This window comes from Triticum aestivum, chromosome 6A, assembly GCF_018294505.1.
Source record: "Triticum aestivum cultivar Chinese Spring chromosome 6A, IWGSC CS RefSeq v2.1, whole genome shotgun sequence".
NCBI lineage: Eukaryota > Viridiplantae > Streptophyta > Magnoliopsida > Poales > Poaceae > Triticum > Triticum aestivum.
The window spans coordinates 25,299,369-25,315,231 of NC_057809.1; the positions used below are offsets into that span (position 1 = coordinate 25,299,369).

General features: G+C 45.1%; 2 protein-coding genes and 1 non-coding gene across 3 annotated transcripts; all 3 read left to right on the plus strand.

Moving 5' to 3' along the window:
• The first annotated feature begins 226 nt into the window (after nt 1-226).
• Nucleotides 227-4,507, plus strand: LOC123130097 (receptor-like protein EIX2). Its single transcript, XM_044550048.1, has 5 exons — nt 227-3,404; nt 3,521-3,579; nt 3,870-3,903; nt 3,943-3,990; nt 4,191-4,507. Exons 1-5 carry the CDS (start codon nt 500-502, stop codon nt 4,331-4,333), a joined length of 3,189 nt encoding a protein of 1,062 aa, XP_044405983.1. The 5' UTR covers nt 227-499; the 3' UTR covers nt 4,334-4,507.
• Nucleotides 4,508-5,178: 671 nt separating this feature from the next.
• LOC123131758 (uncharacterized) lies at nt 5,179-11,333 on the plus strand. Its single transcript, XM_044551434.1, has 9 exons — nt 5,179-5,469; nt 8,274-8,360; nt 8,446-8,504; nt 9,004-9,099; nt 9,220-9,300; nt 9,736-9,798; nt 9,882-10,055; nt 10,369-10,464; nt 10,845-11,333. Exons 1-9 carry the CDS (start codon nt 5,277-5,279, stop codon nt 10,911-10,913), a joined length of 918 nt encoding a protein of 305 aa, XP_044407369.1. The 5' UTR covers nt 5,179-5,276; the 3' UTR covers nt 10,914-11,333.
• Nucleotides 11,334-15,484: 4,151 nt separating this feature from the next.
• TRNAV-AAC (transfer RNA valine (anticodon AAC)) lies at nt 15,485-15,558 on the plus strand. The gene has a single exon. It is a non-coding gene; the product is annotated as a tRNA-Val (tRNA).
• Nucleotides 15,559-15,863: the final 305 nt, after the last annotated feature.

Sequence of the window (15,863 nt, forward strand, 5' to 3'; positions counted from 1 at the left end):
AGTGTGCCACCAGAGCTAACACAAAACATCGACACCAGAGCTAACTTGTTAGCGACCAATGGAATCCGTCAGCTGTTTTTATATAAGAGCACACATCAACATCGTACATATACATTATATAATTCCTAGAATGTTTACAATCAGGCTTGCTACTAACCAAAGCATAGTGCATATTTTTCTTCATTATTACGAACAAACTGCTCTGATTAATTATATGCAACTTCACTGTCCAGTTGCTTTAATCAAATCCGAAGCCTGCAAGCCCTGATTGGTGTGCACTGCTACCTCAAATCCCAAAACGGACAAGAGAGAAACTCCATGAGCATGGATACAAGCCTGCAAGCCATCATTGGTCAGCTCCCTCAACTTCACTCTCCGGCTGCTTTAATTAAACAGCAACCAGCGACTTTTATCTTGGCAGGCAACACCAACAGTTTGATTACATATATGTCATGTATGTATACCATGGGGTATCCTACACCAAGAAGAACACATACTCATGGCAAAAGCACCCATGGACACGCTTCAACTAGCCTGCATCCAGATAGCCATAGCCTTGCTCTTGCTTACTCAAGCCAAGAGCACCACAGAGGACACATCTGCCCTGCATCCAAACGCTACAATCACCAGTTGTATTGCTGGCGAGAGGTCTTCCCTTCTCGCCTTCAGGGCAGGTCTATCAGACCCTACCAACCTCCTTCCATCATGGAAGGGTGATGACTGCTGCCGATGGAAGGGCGTCTACTGCAGCAACAGAACCCGCCATGTTGTCAGGCTCGATCTCCGAGGCCCAGATTACAGAAATGGCAATCAGAGCAGGCAGGTACTAGCAGGCAACATAAGCTCCTCGTTGCTTGGTTTACATCATCTTCGGTATCTCGACCTCAGCCAGAACAGGTTCGACAAGAAACAAATACCGGAGTTCATCGGTTCTCTCCATCAGCTGAGATATCTCGACCTATCATGGTCACAGTTCACTGGAAGGATACCACCGCATCTGGGTAATCTCTCCAACTTACAGTACCTAAATCTTGACACCAACTCATACGTGAGTGTTGATTCTTCTTTCCATAGTGGCACATATTCCACCGATATCACCTGGTTGTCACGGTTAACTTCCCTTGAGCACCTGGATATGACTGGGGTGAACCTCAGTACAATTGTTCACTGGCTTCCGGTGGTGAACATGCTTTCAATTCTGAAAGTTCTTCATCTTTCCGATTGCCATCTTAGAAGTAGCCCTGATTCTCTTCTGCTCTCAAACCTGACATCTCTTGAAACACTTGACCTCTCCGAAAACAAGTTACATAAGCATGGCACACCCAACTGGTTTTGGGATTTAACTAGCCTCAAGTATCTAGACATCTCGTTCAATGCTTTCTATGGCCCGTTTCCAGATGAGATAGGTAATATGACCTCCATTGTGGAGCTTAATTTAGCAGAAAATAACCTTGTGGGCATGATACCATCCAATTTGAAGAACCTATGTAATTTGGAGAGACTATATTGTTACTCGAACAATATCGACGGGAGTATAACAGAATTATTCAACCGATTACCCAGTTGTTCAAAGAATAAACTACAGAAGTTGTTTTTACCGTACAACAATCTGACTGGAAGCCTGCCAACTACACTAGTAGAGCCCTTGAGAAACCTGAGCTGGCTGGATCTTTCTGAGAACAAACTCACTGGTCATGTCCCGGTGTGGATAGGAGAGCTCAAACAGCTAACGAGGTTGGTGCTTAACTCTAATAACCTGGATGGGGTCATGCATGAAAGCCATTTATCACGTCTAGCTATGTTGAAGGAGTTGACATTGTCAGACAACTCCATTGCCATCACAGTGAGTCCAACTTGGGTTCCCCCTTCCAGTCTAACAATGATTCTACTTGGGTCATGCCATCTAGGGCCTAAATTTCCAACATGGCTTAGATGGCAAAAGAACTTGCAGAATCTTGATATATCAAACACAAGCATAAACGATATAATACCGGATTGGTTTTGGACAGCAGCTTCCTCAGTAGAGTCTCTGAATATCCGAAATAATCAGATTACAGGATTCCTACCATCAACAATGGAATTTATGAGAGCAGAAGAAATGGATTTCAGTTCTAACCAGCTTGGTGGTCCAATACCTAAGCTTCCCATCACTCTAACCGACCTGGATCTCAGTCGGAACAATCTAGTTGGGCCACTACCATTAGACTTTGGAGCGCCAGGGCTTGAAACACTTATTCTGTATAACAACATGATCTCTGGGGCCATTCCATCTTCTTTGTGCAAATTGCGATCATTGCGGTTATTAGATCTATCAAGAAATAACCTCAATGGATCAGTTTCCGATTGCCTAGTCAATGAGTCCAGCACAAACATGACAGATCTGAGCATCGTTAATCTAAGCTTCAGAAACAACAACCTCTCTGGTGAATTTCCTTCACTTCTTCAGAAATGTCCACGACTCATCTTTCTTGATCTCGGACATAATCAATTCTCTGGGGCTTTACCGTCATGGATTGGGGAGAAGCTATCATCCCTGTCATTCTTACGACTGAGATCCAATATGTTTTGTGGTCACATTCCAGTCGAGCTTACGAAGCTTGTTGATCTTCAGTATTTGGACCTTGCCTACAATAATATATCAGGCAGCATACCGAGATCTATTATTACTTGGACAGGCATGACACAAACAAGCGACAACTTTTTTGATCTTGAGCATGCGTTAACTTCTGGAAGTGAGGATGGTGAGAGTCAACCAGTTGACTATGCTGAGAATTCCACGATACTCACGAAAGGTCAAGAGAGATTCTATACAGGAGAAATCATATATATGGTGAATCTTGATTTATCCTGTAATAGTCTTACCGGAGAGATTCCTGAAGAAATCAGCACTCTTATGGAATTGAAAAACCTGAACTTATCATGGAACAACTTCAATGGAAAAATCCCTGAGAATGTTGGTGCCTTAATGAAAGTGGAGTCACTCGACCTATCACACAATGATTTGTCTGGTGAAATCCCTTCAAGCTTATCGGCTCTCACGTCATTGAGTCGCCTGAACCTGTCCTACAACAATCTGAGAGGAAAGATACCAACTGGAAATCAACTGCAAACACTCGAAGACCCAGCATCTATTTATATTGGCAACCCTGGCCTTTGTGGTCCTCCTCTCTCTGTAAATTGTTCGTCACAGCCCGAGCCAATTCCAGGAGAAAACCACGGAGATGCAAGCGGCGACTTGGTTTCGTTTTTCCTCGCCATGGGCTCTGGATATGTGATGGGTCTCTGGGTGGTCTTCTGTACCTTCTTATTCAAGAAGAGATGGAGAGTTTCGTGGTACTCGCTCTGTGACAGCCTGTATGATTGGGTTTATGTGCAAGTGGCTGTTACCTGGACTTCCTTCAGAGGTAAAGTTAATGCATAGAAGCTGAGATGAGAGGACCATCACTGGTTCTTGGTTTGCTCTCATGTAATTCAATAAATGCTTTTGAGATTTGTCATGAATGTATCAATCAATGTTCAGGTATTGTACTAGAACTAGTCAGGATATGTATTCAAGGTGCATTCAACCGACTGGGGTTGGTATGCTGTTTTTCGTATTGTACTAGAACCAGCACTTGTGGTTCTTGGTTTGGTATAGACATGTAATTTCATATACTCTGGAGATTTATCATGAATGTATCAATTGATATTCCAGTGTATCGTACTGGAACAAGTCACGCACATGCATGTATTCTGGGTGCATTGTATTGGAACTAAACATGCACATGTATGAATTCTAGGGGCATGCCATTGACCGACGCTTGTATATAATTATATATGATGTGTTTTGTATGTGCTTTCTGTTGTTGGTCCTTTTCTTTTTGTAATAGTTTATGGTTCTTTTCAATGTGCTTTTACCCCATGGTAAATATTAATACCTCGGGCAAAACTCAAATGGCAAAGATAAGGAGGATGAAACTGGTGATGGCAAGGATGATGATAACATGGCAGGTGATGGAGCTGATTCTGATTTTGTTCTGGCCTGCAAGATGTTCAATTCTGCAAGACCAATAGTTGAGAAGAACCCATACAACACTATGGAGAGAAAATCGAAAGTCTTTGCTCTAGCTGAGGTCTCCATGTAAGAGGCGGTCTCTGTTTTGTTTGTTTTGTCCTGCATGCAACCGTTGGATCTTGGATGGTTTTTACAGATGACATAGACTGCTCGATTGATTACTGCTTCAAAGGTTCAGCTCTCTTGGATTATTCGATTGAGCCTGACCATTGTCGATTTGTCGAACTGTGTCCTCCCTGTGGTAATGACTGTCAGTTGTGTGCCTCTGCTTTATTATAGTAGTATAACAAAGCAACATATTTGCAACCCAAGCGCTGTTGTGTATCCTTATCTTAGCGCAGGTTCCTTCACTTGCACAAGTGCACATGTTATTGCATATGCACATGGAAAATGTGAGTTCAGATAATGCTTGTATCTTGTATATATTGGCTTTGTTAATCTGTTTATTAACTCAGCCCCATAAATAGCTCCTCTAATTCAGTCCTAGAAACGTGTGCATATCGTGCGAATTGGGGTGCATGCTTGGAGGTGCGATCCAATATTGTGTAACGGCTATCTCACTATGCGAGTCACGTATGCAGAACCTGAAAATTGCTCTGGAAGCTTTGTTAATGATGCATCTGCTTCTCAAGCAAGGGGGCTCACAAAAATCTGCTGCTGTAGAAAATGAGATTGAGTTCTTCAGTGACATATTGGCTGAAACTGGAGAAGAAGGTGATTATAAACCAGATTGGATTCTCGTTACCAGTCTTTCTGAAACAGTAATGTATACAGATTTGGCTCGATGAAACAAAAAAATAAAATTGGAATTAAGAAAATGAAATATCAGAACCAAGTTTCGATCTTGGGACCTGTGGGTTATGGGCCCACCACGCTTCCGCTGCGCCACTCTGATTGCTGTTGTGCTTGTTCTGAAACTTAGCTTTGTATAGCTTGCTCTGCCTGTTCCTGAAGGAATGAAAATAGAAGGTGGCCTGGCACGGCCCAAGCCCGACGGCGGCCCGGCCTGATACAAAGCCGCGGCCCAACCCGGCCCAAGTCCCCTTCCTCTGGACCAAGAGCTTCGCGGCTTTTTCTCAAAAAAAAAAAGAGTTTCGCGGCTTTCCACCCTCGCAATGCAATCGCCTTATCCTCCTCCTCCTCCTCCTCGCCGCAAAACCAACCAGCCACTCACGCACGCACGCACGCACGCGCGCGAAATCTGCCGCCGGCGGCTCCCCAGATGCGCGCCCCTCCCCTGCTGGCGCCGCCCACGCCGCAGCCGGCGCGTCCTCCTCCTCACCGTCCATCGCACACGAAGGACGGTAGTCGCCCCCTGTTCTTCTCGCCGAGAAGGCGGCCGCTTGTCGCCGTCGTGCGGTCCAAGGGCAGGGAGGACGCCAGCTTCACCGATCGCATCCTCGACTACATCGAGGGTAATGTCCAAAACCTCTGCCCGTTACTGCGCGTTTCTTCCCGCATCTCCAGATTTATTATGTCATAAGCTCTAGAACCAATGTTGAGAATGCAAATATTGGTCGCCTGAAAAGTGGGTATGTACATGTGTTTTTTTAAACAAGGCAACTTAAGAAGAAGAGAGTTATCCGGTTAATTAGCGGAAAACCGGGCGAAAATCGTCACAGCCTAGGGAATCAGGCACACAAAAGCTACAGCACAACACTGCTGCGAAGAATATACATCGACCGGTGAGGTTGCACAATTGGTGTCATCATCTTCACTTCTCTGGTTCTCCCTGAGCAAGCGACCGCAATTTCTCTGCAAACGTCCGTCGACAAAGCCCACACCGCAGAGGCTGTGAGAAACCACATGAATCCATGCCAAACAACCGGCCACACTCATCGCCGACTGTGCATCTCCAATTTGACGGCGAGATCTGAAGGAGAAATATGCAAGGATGGGCTGCAAAAGATCACCGAACGGACAACTTATCACCTGTCATCATCACCAACCGAGCTCCGACGGCGCAGCCTCGACTGCACATCAGTGAACAAACTGAGATAATCCAGCGGACACGTCAAAGGGCCGACTATCACAACCATTGCCGCTATCTCGACATTGCTCACCATCGTCATCATTGCCGCGCCCGCCCTGACGACCATCACCATCCTCACACCATCCATCGGTCCCTCCAAATGATAACATTTGCGAGATCGACACCCCCAAGGGGTGCATGATGCAAAAACACCACCACCGATTCCGCTCCGGGGAAATCTAAGGTTTTCGCCTTGTGGTTGTCTGGTTGGAACGGTGAGCACCATACCTTGGTGACACCTTCAAGAAAACGGAGCACTCGAGGCCGTTGCCACTCCCCCTCGGGGTTGTCTGGGAGGAAGGATAAGCACCACATCTTTTTCTAGAACGTAGGCTCGCGAAGAGCCCGGCTTTGAATTAACATAGCCATCAACCAGCCAGGAATTATAAGACATGATTCAAACAATAACGGCCATACTGGTACAACTGGGGACACCGGAAAGAAAACATCAACTACAGCCTCCACAAGCAACTAATGAAAGGAAAATGAAGATTATAGCTTGCACACGCTAAGCACTCCACACTAGGATCAAAGAAATCAAGGTCGGAGAGCAAGGCAGGACATAGCCGACCGTCGAAGGTGGACAGTGCACCAGGTAGCACATAGGGAAGGAGGGGACACAACATCTTCCTTCTCTATCACCAAAGGGGGACCCTACCCCCTCACCTTGGATCGAAAGATGCCGCACCGTCGGCATTCGGGCTAGAAGAATGCCCCCTCACATCGCATGGTGGACAATGGGCGACCACCTAGATCCGGGCTAAACCTAGCCAGCAGCATCGCCGCTGTCCACGCCCAACTAGTTGGAGAAGGAGAGCTTTCGGAATCCAGACGCCGAAGACGAGGCAGCAGGGCACCGAGCAAAGACAAAGAGAGGCAAGGTGGATAGAGCATCGACGACATTGGTAACGAGGTGACTTCAACTTCTGTTAGGCCACTATCGTCGGGAAGGGGATCCCTACCCCCTTTCGTCAGGATTGAAAACGCCGTGCCACCGTGACCGAGTGACGTCCACCGCCACCGGAGAGCACCAACCTCTAGATCCTTGATGATGCCTTCAAGAAGAAAGCGATGCCTAAGTGCGTCTCCGTTGCCTACCTGACCATTAGCTAAAGGCGGAGCTTTCACCCGATGTTGCCTTGCTCTCCACCCACCCGAGCCTCGAGACTAGCTGGACCACTAAGCTCCCCTCCCCAACCGTTTACAACTATCTGCTATGCCTAGCCCAGGCCCATCAGCTCCATAGGGCCCGCAAAATCTACAACTAGAGAAAGATCTCCTAGATCCAGGCTCATCGGAGCCTGTTGCCCTGCTTCCTCGACGCTCATGACCAGCCGTAGCCAAACCAGTAGGACGTCGTGCCCCACCACAAGGGAGTTGTCGCACCGCGAAGAGCTTCATCGTCGATGAAAACAAGGCCTCACCGAGGAAGCCACTGCAAGCATCCACTCCAGGCCTGTGTCGCTAGAACCATGTCGATGTAGAGCAGCCCTGCCAGTGCCGATGCATGGGCTTTGCCCGGCAACGCTTGCTGTCGGCGATGAGGTAGAGATGGGAGGTGGTAGGGGGCGAGAATGCAGGTTTGGGGCTCCCCCGTGATGCTCAGAGAGCAGTATCGAAGCGAGAGGGAGTAGTCTTTCACTTGTACACGCATTGGTTACATGTTTGGATTGTGTTTTAGAGACATAGATGATGCAATGATCACTAAGAATCAACTTTTTATACTTGATATGTAATGGCTGTTGGGAATATGTTTTTAGCCTACCCCTATTTTTTTGCACTTTTCTGTGGTGCCGCTCCCAATTGCATACGTGAGGCTAAGGGGTAGAGACATTCTTATATTGCATTTCAAAAGAGCCATCTCTTATATAGAGAAGATTCTCAAATTTAAACTAGTTTCGAAATAGAGTCCAGATTAAACTACCAATCACGTTATAGTTCATATGTGGAAGGATTCTATCTTTGTAGTCACACCTGTGAGCAATCATCATAATCATGTCTAAATTCCACTAGTCATGTATGTCGCCCCCCCCCCCCCCCCCCCCTATAAATCAATTTCATGCACAAATACATGTATTATTCCATAATGAGGTAAGCCGAATATTAAATTTTGTTGGATCGAGTCTATTCGTGCAAGTTTGGTGCTATTGACTGTCAGGTTGTATTCTCTGAAACCTTTTTGTACAGGTGGTCCAAAGTTGAGGAAGTGGTATGGAGCACCCGATTTGCTTCCCAAGGATGGGGGTGCCGAGGGCGAGGAGGATGAGTCTTCAGGTGTATAGAGAAAAAAATCCATAAATGTAATACCATCTTGTTGTCATTATCTCTTATTTGTTGGCATGTTTGGGGATGAGAATAGATATCGAGGAGCCTCGAGATGCCGTGCTAGTTACCAATGGCGAGAGTGAGATTGGACAGGTTTGATTTGTTCTTCAAGTTCATGTTTCCAATCAGTGCAGAAAATGCTATCCGGTCCTATCTTCAGTATTTCACTAGTCACTATACCCCAATTTCTTCTGTATTCTTGTGCTATGAGCTGAACAATATATATTCTATTCTTACTTACATGTGTGTCCAAAGCCAAACTATCAGTCTCTTAAGGCAATGTTTTGACACTTACACAAGATTTTCTCTACAATGTAAACTTTTATTCTACTAACGTAAAAGAGTTCTAAGAGTTCTTTCTGCAAATTCTTTTTGGGAAAATACTCTAGGATATTCAGATCATTTCCGAAAGACTAAATTGGTGTTCATATATCCTCAGATGTCGCCTCCATATTTTTCCTATTATTAAATTCCAGAGTTCTTTGTTGCTATTTCTGCCGTTTCTCAGTGAATATCGCAATGTGTAAATTGCGTATGTACAGCTTGATTAAATTTTCTCAATTCCTGAACTTTGATTTGCTTTTATTTTCAGATGGTGATATTGTCACTAATTCTGAAAAGGGCCAGAATAAAAGCATTAGTGAAGGACAAACGATCAACTGAAGAAGCTTTTGGAACTTATGTAGAGGTGACAATTTTGAATTCTCACCTAAAAAATTCTGGTTATTTATCGTATGCTATTTTTCATCAATTTTTCTCTGATAAATAGTGACTTGTCTTAACATTCCTTGTTTTGGTTTCCTTGTAGTGCATGGTTGGCAACATCGAAGATAAGTCCTTCACAAAGAAAACATTGAGGGGTGTTTGTGCTGTAATTTGTCCAACCGACGTACGTTTCCACTCAATGTTCATTGTTTATTCATTTATGAAACTTTTCTGGCATAATCCTACTATTTCCGTTCTATGCACAATTATTGATTGCTTGTCACATAAACGAGTTACTCAAGCTCATTGTTCGATGTTAGTACATCACTGTATTTTTTGTCTTCCCCACCTTTTGGCATTATTGAGACGTGCTCTTGTGTTTGGAGATTCCTGTGTGGCATGAGGTTTATCCATGTAGACGTATGAGAATCGAAATTTTGTAGAGTGTATCTGGTGGTACTTATGGATTGATTTCTTCAATGTTTATCTTTGTAATTTAGTTGTGTGTTTGATACTTATGTCAGAACTGTTTCAAGACTTCCTTTTCCTTGTGGCAAAAAGTTTTCTTCTGCATACAAAGGCTTGATTGCCTTGACCTTCTATTGCAAATTTTCAACAGGATGGCTTCTTTTCTGACCAGATTGACCTCAAAGGTGTCGAACACATTGTCCTGCTATCCCAGGTTTACTCCTCTCTTGTAACCTCGGGTTACCCGGTTCAGCCTAGTTTTTAGTCACTACCATAAAAGATCTTGATAAAATGCAGCTATCTGTTTACAGAAATAGCGGTGGGCTCCAAGCTATTATGAACAGCAAGCTAAGGAAGCTAGCCGAGCGAGACGAAGAGGTTGTTCTTGCATCTGGCATCCCATCGACGATAATCAGGAGTGCTTCTCTGGAGACCACTCCGGGTGGTGAGAAGGGGTTCAGTTTTACAGAGGTACCAGACAACCAGCACACAAAGCTACCTTATCTCTCCAATAATTAATGTTGTTTAATTTAGACCAGCAACTTTCAGCGAGTAAAGCTAAATCTGTACAATAAACCACACAGCCAGACAGGGCACTGACCCCATGTTCTTTGTCATGTAAGATTAATCCACTAGGTTCATTGGACGTATCATGTAATTTGCAATTTTCTTGCAAAAAGAAAGTAATTTGCACATAACATAGACATTGTAAATATAGATAATTATATTTCTTTTGTTTTTTTGAGGCAAGAGTATCTTTTCATATGGTCCATGAAATACGCAGGGTATAGCAGCCAAGGGGAAAATAAGCAGAGAGGATGCTGCTACAATTTGTGTGGAGGCCCTGGATGCCATTCCGCAGACAACACTCATATTCGAGGTAATTAGCTCAAGAAAGGCTCATGTATGAGCTTGAACATTATTCATTTCCAATACGCTGCTATATATGATGAAAGTAGTGTTCAATGAACCCAGTGCCTGATCTAGAATTCTACGAATGGGGGTGCCAAATTTCACAAGCACAATCCAAATGTCATGGACGATGCCACAAATCACACCCACGCTTTAAAATGTGTCAAAAAAATACATCGATAAATGGTATCATAGCTTAATAATTTCAACTAATATGTTTGAAATAGGCTTTGGGCAATTCCTCAGATTGGTTGAGGTATAAATTATACATGTCTGAACCTGTTCACTCTTCTGCGGTGCATGAGCAAAGGGTTTACGCCCAGCTTCTTATCTTCCGTGTTACTTCAGGTGGCAAATGGCGATGAAAACGTTACAGACTGGAAAACATGGTTTGCTGAACGGATGGCAAAGGGCTAAAGCAAAGACACATGATTGGAACACACGTTTATCTTCTTTGTTGATGTATAGAATATATGAATATAGGAGAAGGATCGAAAAGGAAAGAGATTCAACATTTCCGCATCAGAGTCACTGCCCCCCATGACAATCTTATCACAGATCTGAACAACATGTGTGGATTTCCATCCACTAGTCTTCTGGGAAGTCTTGCATCAGTTCTAAAGCTGACGTGCAGTGATCCAATTATTTACAGGTTCATGAACACAAGCAACATCGATATTTCTTTCTTACATTTTTTTATGTTTTTCTAATCTACATTTGCAACATACACGGCGCAACAACTGCTAAACTCATTCTTTTGCCATGGCAATTAACTGTAAATATCATCGTACTCTACTTGTCAAAAGGGTGTGAATGCTAAGCTTGTTAATATTGTCATGCAAGCAGGGCGTGGAGCCCTTTTTGGTAAAAATATTGGCATGCTATTTCTGCTGAATTGCCCGGTTGTCGTCTAATTGACAGGGTAACTCTTGTTTTCCTAAAGAGAAACGATATTGAAAGAGCCTTGTACAATCGTGCACCTAAATCACAAGTTGACAAACATATGGGAATTTTCCTATCAGCGTGATGTTGAGGAGGTTTTGCCTACATGCGGGGTATGACCGTTAGTTTGGTAGCTATCCATCGGGATTCGGGGATCCGTTACATTAGGCAATCTCATGATTTAAATGGAAAATATCTCCCTACAACCATAAGACCCATGATCCTAACTCGTATCCCCTTGAGTCCCCACCTGGGTGTAGCCGGGAACGGGACCTGGAGATGTCATTGAGTGGTCTTGAAAAAAGTCATGCACAATCTAAAGGGAACTATGGGTCGAATTGGATCTCCGATGCTTATGAGATAAAGGCCATGTGGAATTTTTTCCACACTTGGAAGTGGGGCTATTTCATGAAAATCTTGTAAGCAGACCATTTCTTTTCGGAAGGTAAACAAACCATCTTAGTGAGGTCAAGAGTGGAAGCTGAACTCACAACATTGGATAGAACCACCATTGAAGCAGAATAACATCATGAGTTTTTTATGGACTTGCGGGTGGTTGAGAAACCAATTTTGCCTATCCTCATGACTATCAAAATGTAATTGTCAAATTGAATAGTTCTATGGGTAATATGAACTCCTTGATGCATTTAAAGAGAAGACTGAAATATGCTAGGAAATCGAGAGCTCTAGAGTGGTATCACAAACTGCAAAGAGTCTGTTAGATCCCTTCACAAAAAGGCCATCACAAAATTTGATAGGAAATACACTCAGGGAGACGGGAATGAGTCTACTTGCTTACATTGGGACCCCAAGTGCAATGATTTGTACCTACCAGGGAAGCGAGCTTTGTATAGATTCATGAGAGAGAAGATGCTATATAGATAGTGTGACAAACCCGTAGTCAAGGATATGGACTACTCACAGCTTAGAGCACTCCACTTGTTCGGCCACCCAGCGCACCCGGCGATTGTGGTTTTGCCCAAGCGTATGCGCTTTTTTGGCTAGGACATAAAATATATCACTAGTACATCTATAGCTAGGACATGGAGTATATCACTAGTACTTACGCGGTGGCTTTGAATCTGGGTTAAACAACCATCTTTCTGTTTCTCCGATGAGATAACTTCAGGCTCCCATCCCCTCTCGATTGTTGTCCATACTCATCGACTGATTGTAAGATTTTTTCTGAAAGGAGGCAAAAGACTTGCCTCATTCATTAATTAAAAGGGGAAAGGAGTTTAATGTTTGTGTTACAACACCACTACAAAAGGCCTACTCTCGCGGCATCATAGATCCCAATTTCTTTGCACCCGCGGTGACCCAAGTTTGAGCCTCAATCTTGATGCTAGCTAGTAGAACCGTCGGTGGGGCACACTTGAGTTGGAAGATGCGGGCGTTCTTTTCATTCCAGATTGTCCAAGAGGTGAGCATAGAGAGGGTAGCCATGGCCTTCCTATTCGGTATGGTAGAGTCGGAGAACCCGATCCACCACTCTTTGGTTGACCGTGCCAAGTGCCAAGTGGAAGTCTTGATGCTTTCGAGCTAGAGCCAATCTTTTATCATTTCCCAAAGTCTAGTAGTGTACCGGCATCTGAAGAGGAGGTGGTCGATGGACTCTTGCACGCGCTTGCAAAGAGGACAAAGCCCACAATCGGGTTACCCCCGGTTGGCCAACCGGTCAGCAGTCATACCCTATTTTGCATGGCCAACCACGTGAAAAATTTGACCTTGGGCGGGGCCAGGCCTTCCACACTGCAAGCTCCATGGGTGAGCGGATGATGCCAAAAAACTGGGCCAAGTAGGCGGACTTGGCACTGTAAATCCCGCTCTCTGTGTGTTTCCACACAATGTCGTCTTCGGCGTGCACCTCAAGAGGGAAGTCGTGGATGGTGGACCAGAGCTCAATAAATTGTCGAAGATGTTCGAAGGTGAAGTTGGGAGTGACCTTGATCTTGCGAACCCAATCATCATCTTGGAGGGCTTCCCGAAGTTTCCATGTCTTCCGAGAGGAAGCGGCATAGATAAGCGGTACGATGTCTCTTGGCTTGCGGTCCCGCACACAAGGTGAGTCCCAGAAGGGTGTGCGCGCACCGTTGCAAACGGTTATGGTCGTTGAAGCATAGAAAAGATTTTTGTCCATCTCGTCGCATGGGTTGCCGGTCCCAACCCATAGCTTGGTGGGTTCCTTCCATTCGGACCAAAGCCAACGCAAGCAAAGTGCCCTTTGCAAATTTCTCCATGTTTAGCACCCCAAGACCTCCATATTCGACCGCTCGACATACAGATTCCCAATTAACTTTGCACTTCGCGCCGGTAGTCTTATCTGTTCCCGCCCAAAGGAAAGCTCTCTCAAGCTTGTTGACATAGTGGAGGATGCTTGGTGGAACGACCAATGGGGTGATGAAGTAGATGGCTTGTGAGGATAGCACCGACTTGACAAGGGCAGCCCGACTAATGGTTGTGATATTTTTCCCATCCCATGTAACAAGTTTGGAAGCGGCCTTGTCCATGAGGAATTGGAAATCCCGAACTTTTAGTTGCCAGACCGAGAGAGGTAGCCCTAGATATTTTATTGGGAATGAAGCCCGGGCAGCAGGAAAGTTCTGGAGGATGGTGTCGAGCTGTAGGTGCCTGCACCGAATCGGGACCACCGAGCTCTTCTAGAAGTTAGTGCATAGTCCCGTGACATCACCAAACGCATCGAGCAACACAGAGAGGTTGTCAATATATTTCTTGATGGGTGCAATGAAAACGGCCGCGTCATCGGCGTACAGGGATGTTCTCATGACGGGCCCACGACCCCGGATTTTGTGAAGCAAACCCTTCCTAGTAGCCAGCTCGAGGATCTTTTGAAGGGGATCAATAGCAATGACAAATAGCAGGGGCGAAAGAGGATCCCCTTGCCGGAAGCCGCTTCCATGGGCAATGGGGCTGCCGGGGATGCCGTTGAGGAGAACCCGCGAGGAGGAGGTGCATAAGAGGGCGGTGATCCAATTCCGAAAGGTGCTCGGGAACCCCCTCTGCTGGAGGATGTCAGTGATATACTCTCATCTCACAGAGTCGAAAGCCTTTCTTATATCAAGCTTGAAAAGGAGGGACGGAGTTTTGCTCTTGTGAAGGCGACGCGCGAGATTTTTCACATACATGAAATTGTCATGGATACTCCTAGTCTTGATGGAAGCACTCTGCGCGTTGGAGACAAGCTTGTTCACGTGAGGGGCTAGCCGAATTGCTAAAACTTTTGCCACAATCTTCGCAATCGCGTGGATGAGGCTAATAGACCGGAAGTCGATGATCCCCTCAGCACCCTCCTTAGGAATTAGAACAATGTTTGCAGAGTTGAGCCAGTGGAGGTTTGCCGTGTGCAGGTTGCCGAAAAGAGAGACTACCCTCATGATGTCATTCTTGATAATGTCCCAACAACTCTTGAAGAACAAACCGGTGAAACCGTCTGGCCCGAGGGCTTTGTCGGTTGGCATTTGCTTAATGGCCTCATGCACCTCCTCCGCGGTGATGGGGTCCGCGAGGGAGTCCAAGTTGTGTACCTCTAAGCCGAGCTCTTCTCAATTGAAGTCGCGCGCCCGCGGGCGCCCCTTTCCCATGGCCTCGGTGAAGTGCTTGTGGACAACCTTCTCTTTGACATCATGGTCGGTGATCCATCCTTGATTATGCTTAAGATTGATGTTCACCAATCGTCAACATTTGTGAAAATAAAAATAATCATAAATTTCCATGAACATTTAAACTACTTTTTAATGTTGGTGCCGTGGTTTATAGAGGCAGTCTTTTACCGTGTATGATGGCACCACGCGAAGAATCATACACCACTTTTCCTCGACGGGAAGCGCATGTTTGCGGCTTCGTCAGCTGAACTGCTGAAGGAAGGCATGTTTAGTTCATATAAATCTGCCAGAAGGTGCTGGTATTCATTGTAACACAGCCATGTAATTAGGGCTAGTTTCTCAACTGAAAAAAAACAGTTTGCCTTGATGAAGTGATGGCAGCATTTTAAACAAGTAACCTGTAAGTCAAATTAAAATAAAATCGGTTTTGTGGTGTAGTTGGTTATCACGTCAGTCTAACACACTGAAGGTCTCCGGTTCAAACCCGGGCGAAGCCATTTATGGGTTTTTTTTTGTGCCTTTTTTCCACAGACTGGGCTCGTACTTTGCGGTGGTATTCAGACGAGAGACTGTTAAAATATGCATCCACGAATACCAAACTCATCCAATCAAATGCTCCATATGCTGCTGGACAGTCGACGAGAGGCACAAACCCAATGACCGGCGCTAAGATGATGTTCGTCTTCCCCGATTCTACGGTGAATAATATTACGACTACTAGTATATTACACTAAGCAGAGTAATCAGTTTAGACATCTCAATGGACTCGAGTTGCGAATTATAAGAGTTCACAGTGAAGAAA

What these genes read in the sequence shown, in the direction of transcription:
- LOC123130097 (XM_044550048.1), top strand. Translation starts at nt 500, where the DNA reads ATGGCAAAAGCACCCATGGACACGCTTCAACTAGCCTGCATCCAGATA. An exon ending in TACCTGGACTTCCTTCAGAG is followed by an intron (nt 3,405 to 3,520) that starts GTAAAGTTAATG and finishes ATCAATGTTCAG; the next exon opens with GTATTGTACTAGAACTAGTC. An exon ending in CAATGTGCTTTTACCCCATG is followed by an intron (nt 3,904 to 3,942) that starts GTAAATATTAAT and finishes CAAATGGCAAAG; the next exon opens with ATAAGGAGGATGAAACTGGT.
- LOC123131758 (XM_044551434.1), top strand. Translation starts at nt 5,277, where the DNA reads ATGCGCGCCCCTCCCCTGCTGGCGCCGCCCACGCCGCAGCCGGCGCGT. An exon ending in CATCCTCGACTACATCGAGG is followed by an intron (nt 5,470 to 8,273) that starts GTAATGTCCAAA and finishes CTTTTTGTACAG; the next exon opens with GTGGTCCAAAGTTGAGGAAG. An exon ending in AGACAACACTCATATTCGAG is followed by an intron (nt 10,465 to 10,844) that starts GTAATTAGCTCA and finishes GTGTTACTTCAG; the next exon opens with GTGGCAAATGGCGATGAAAA.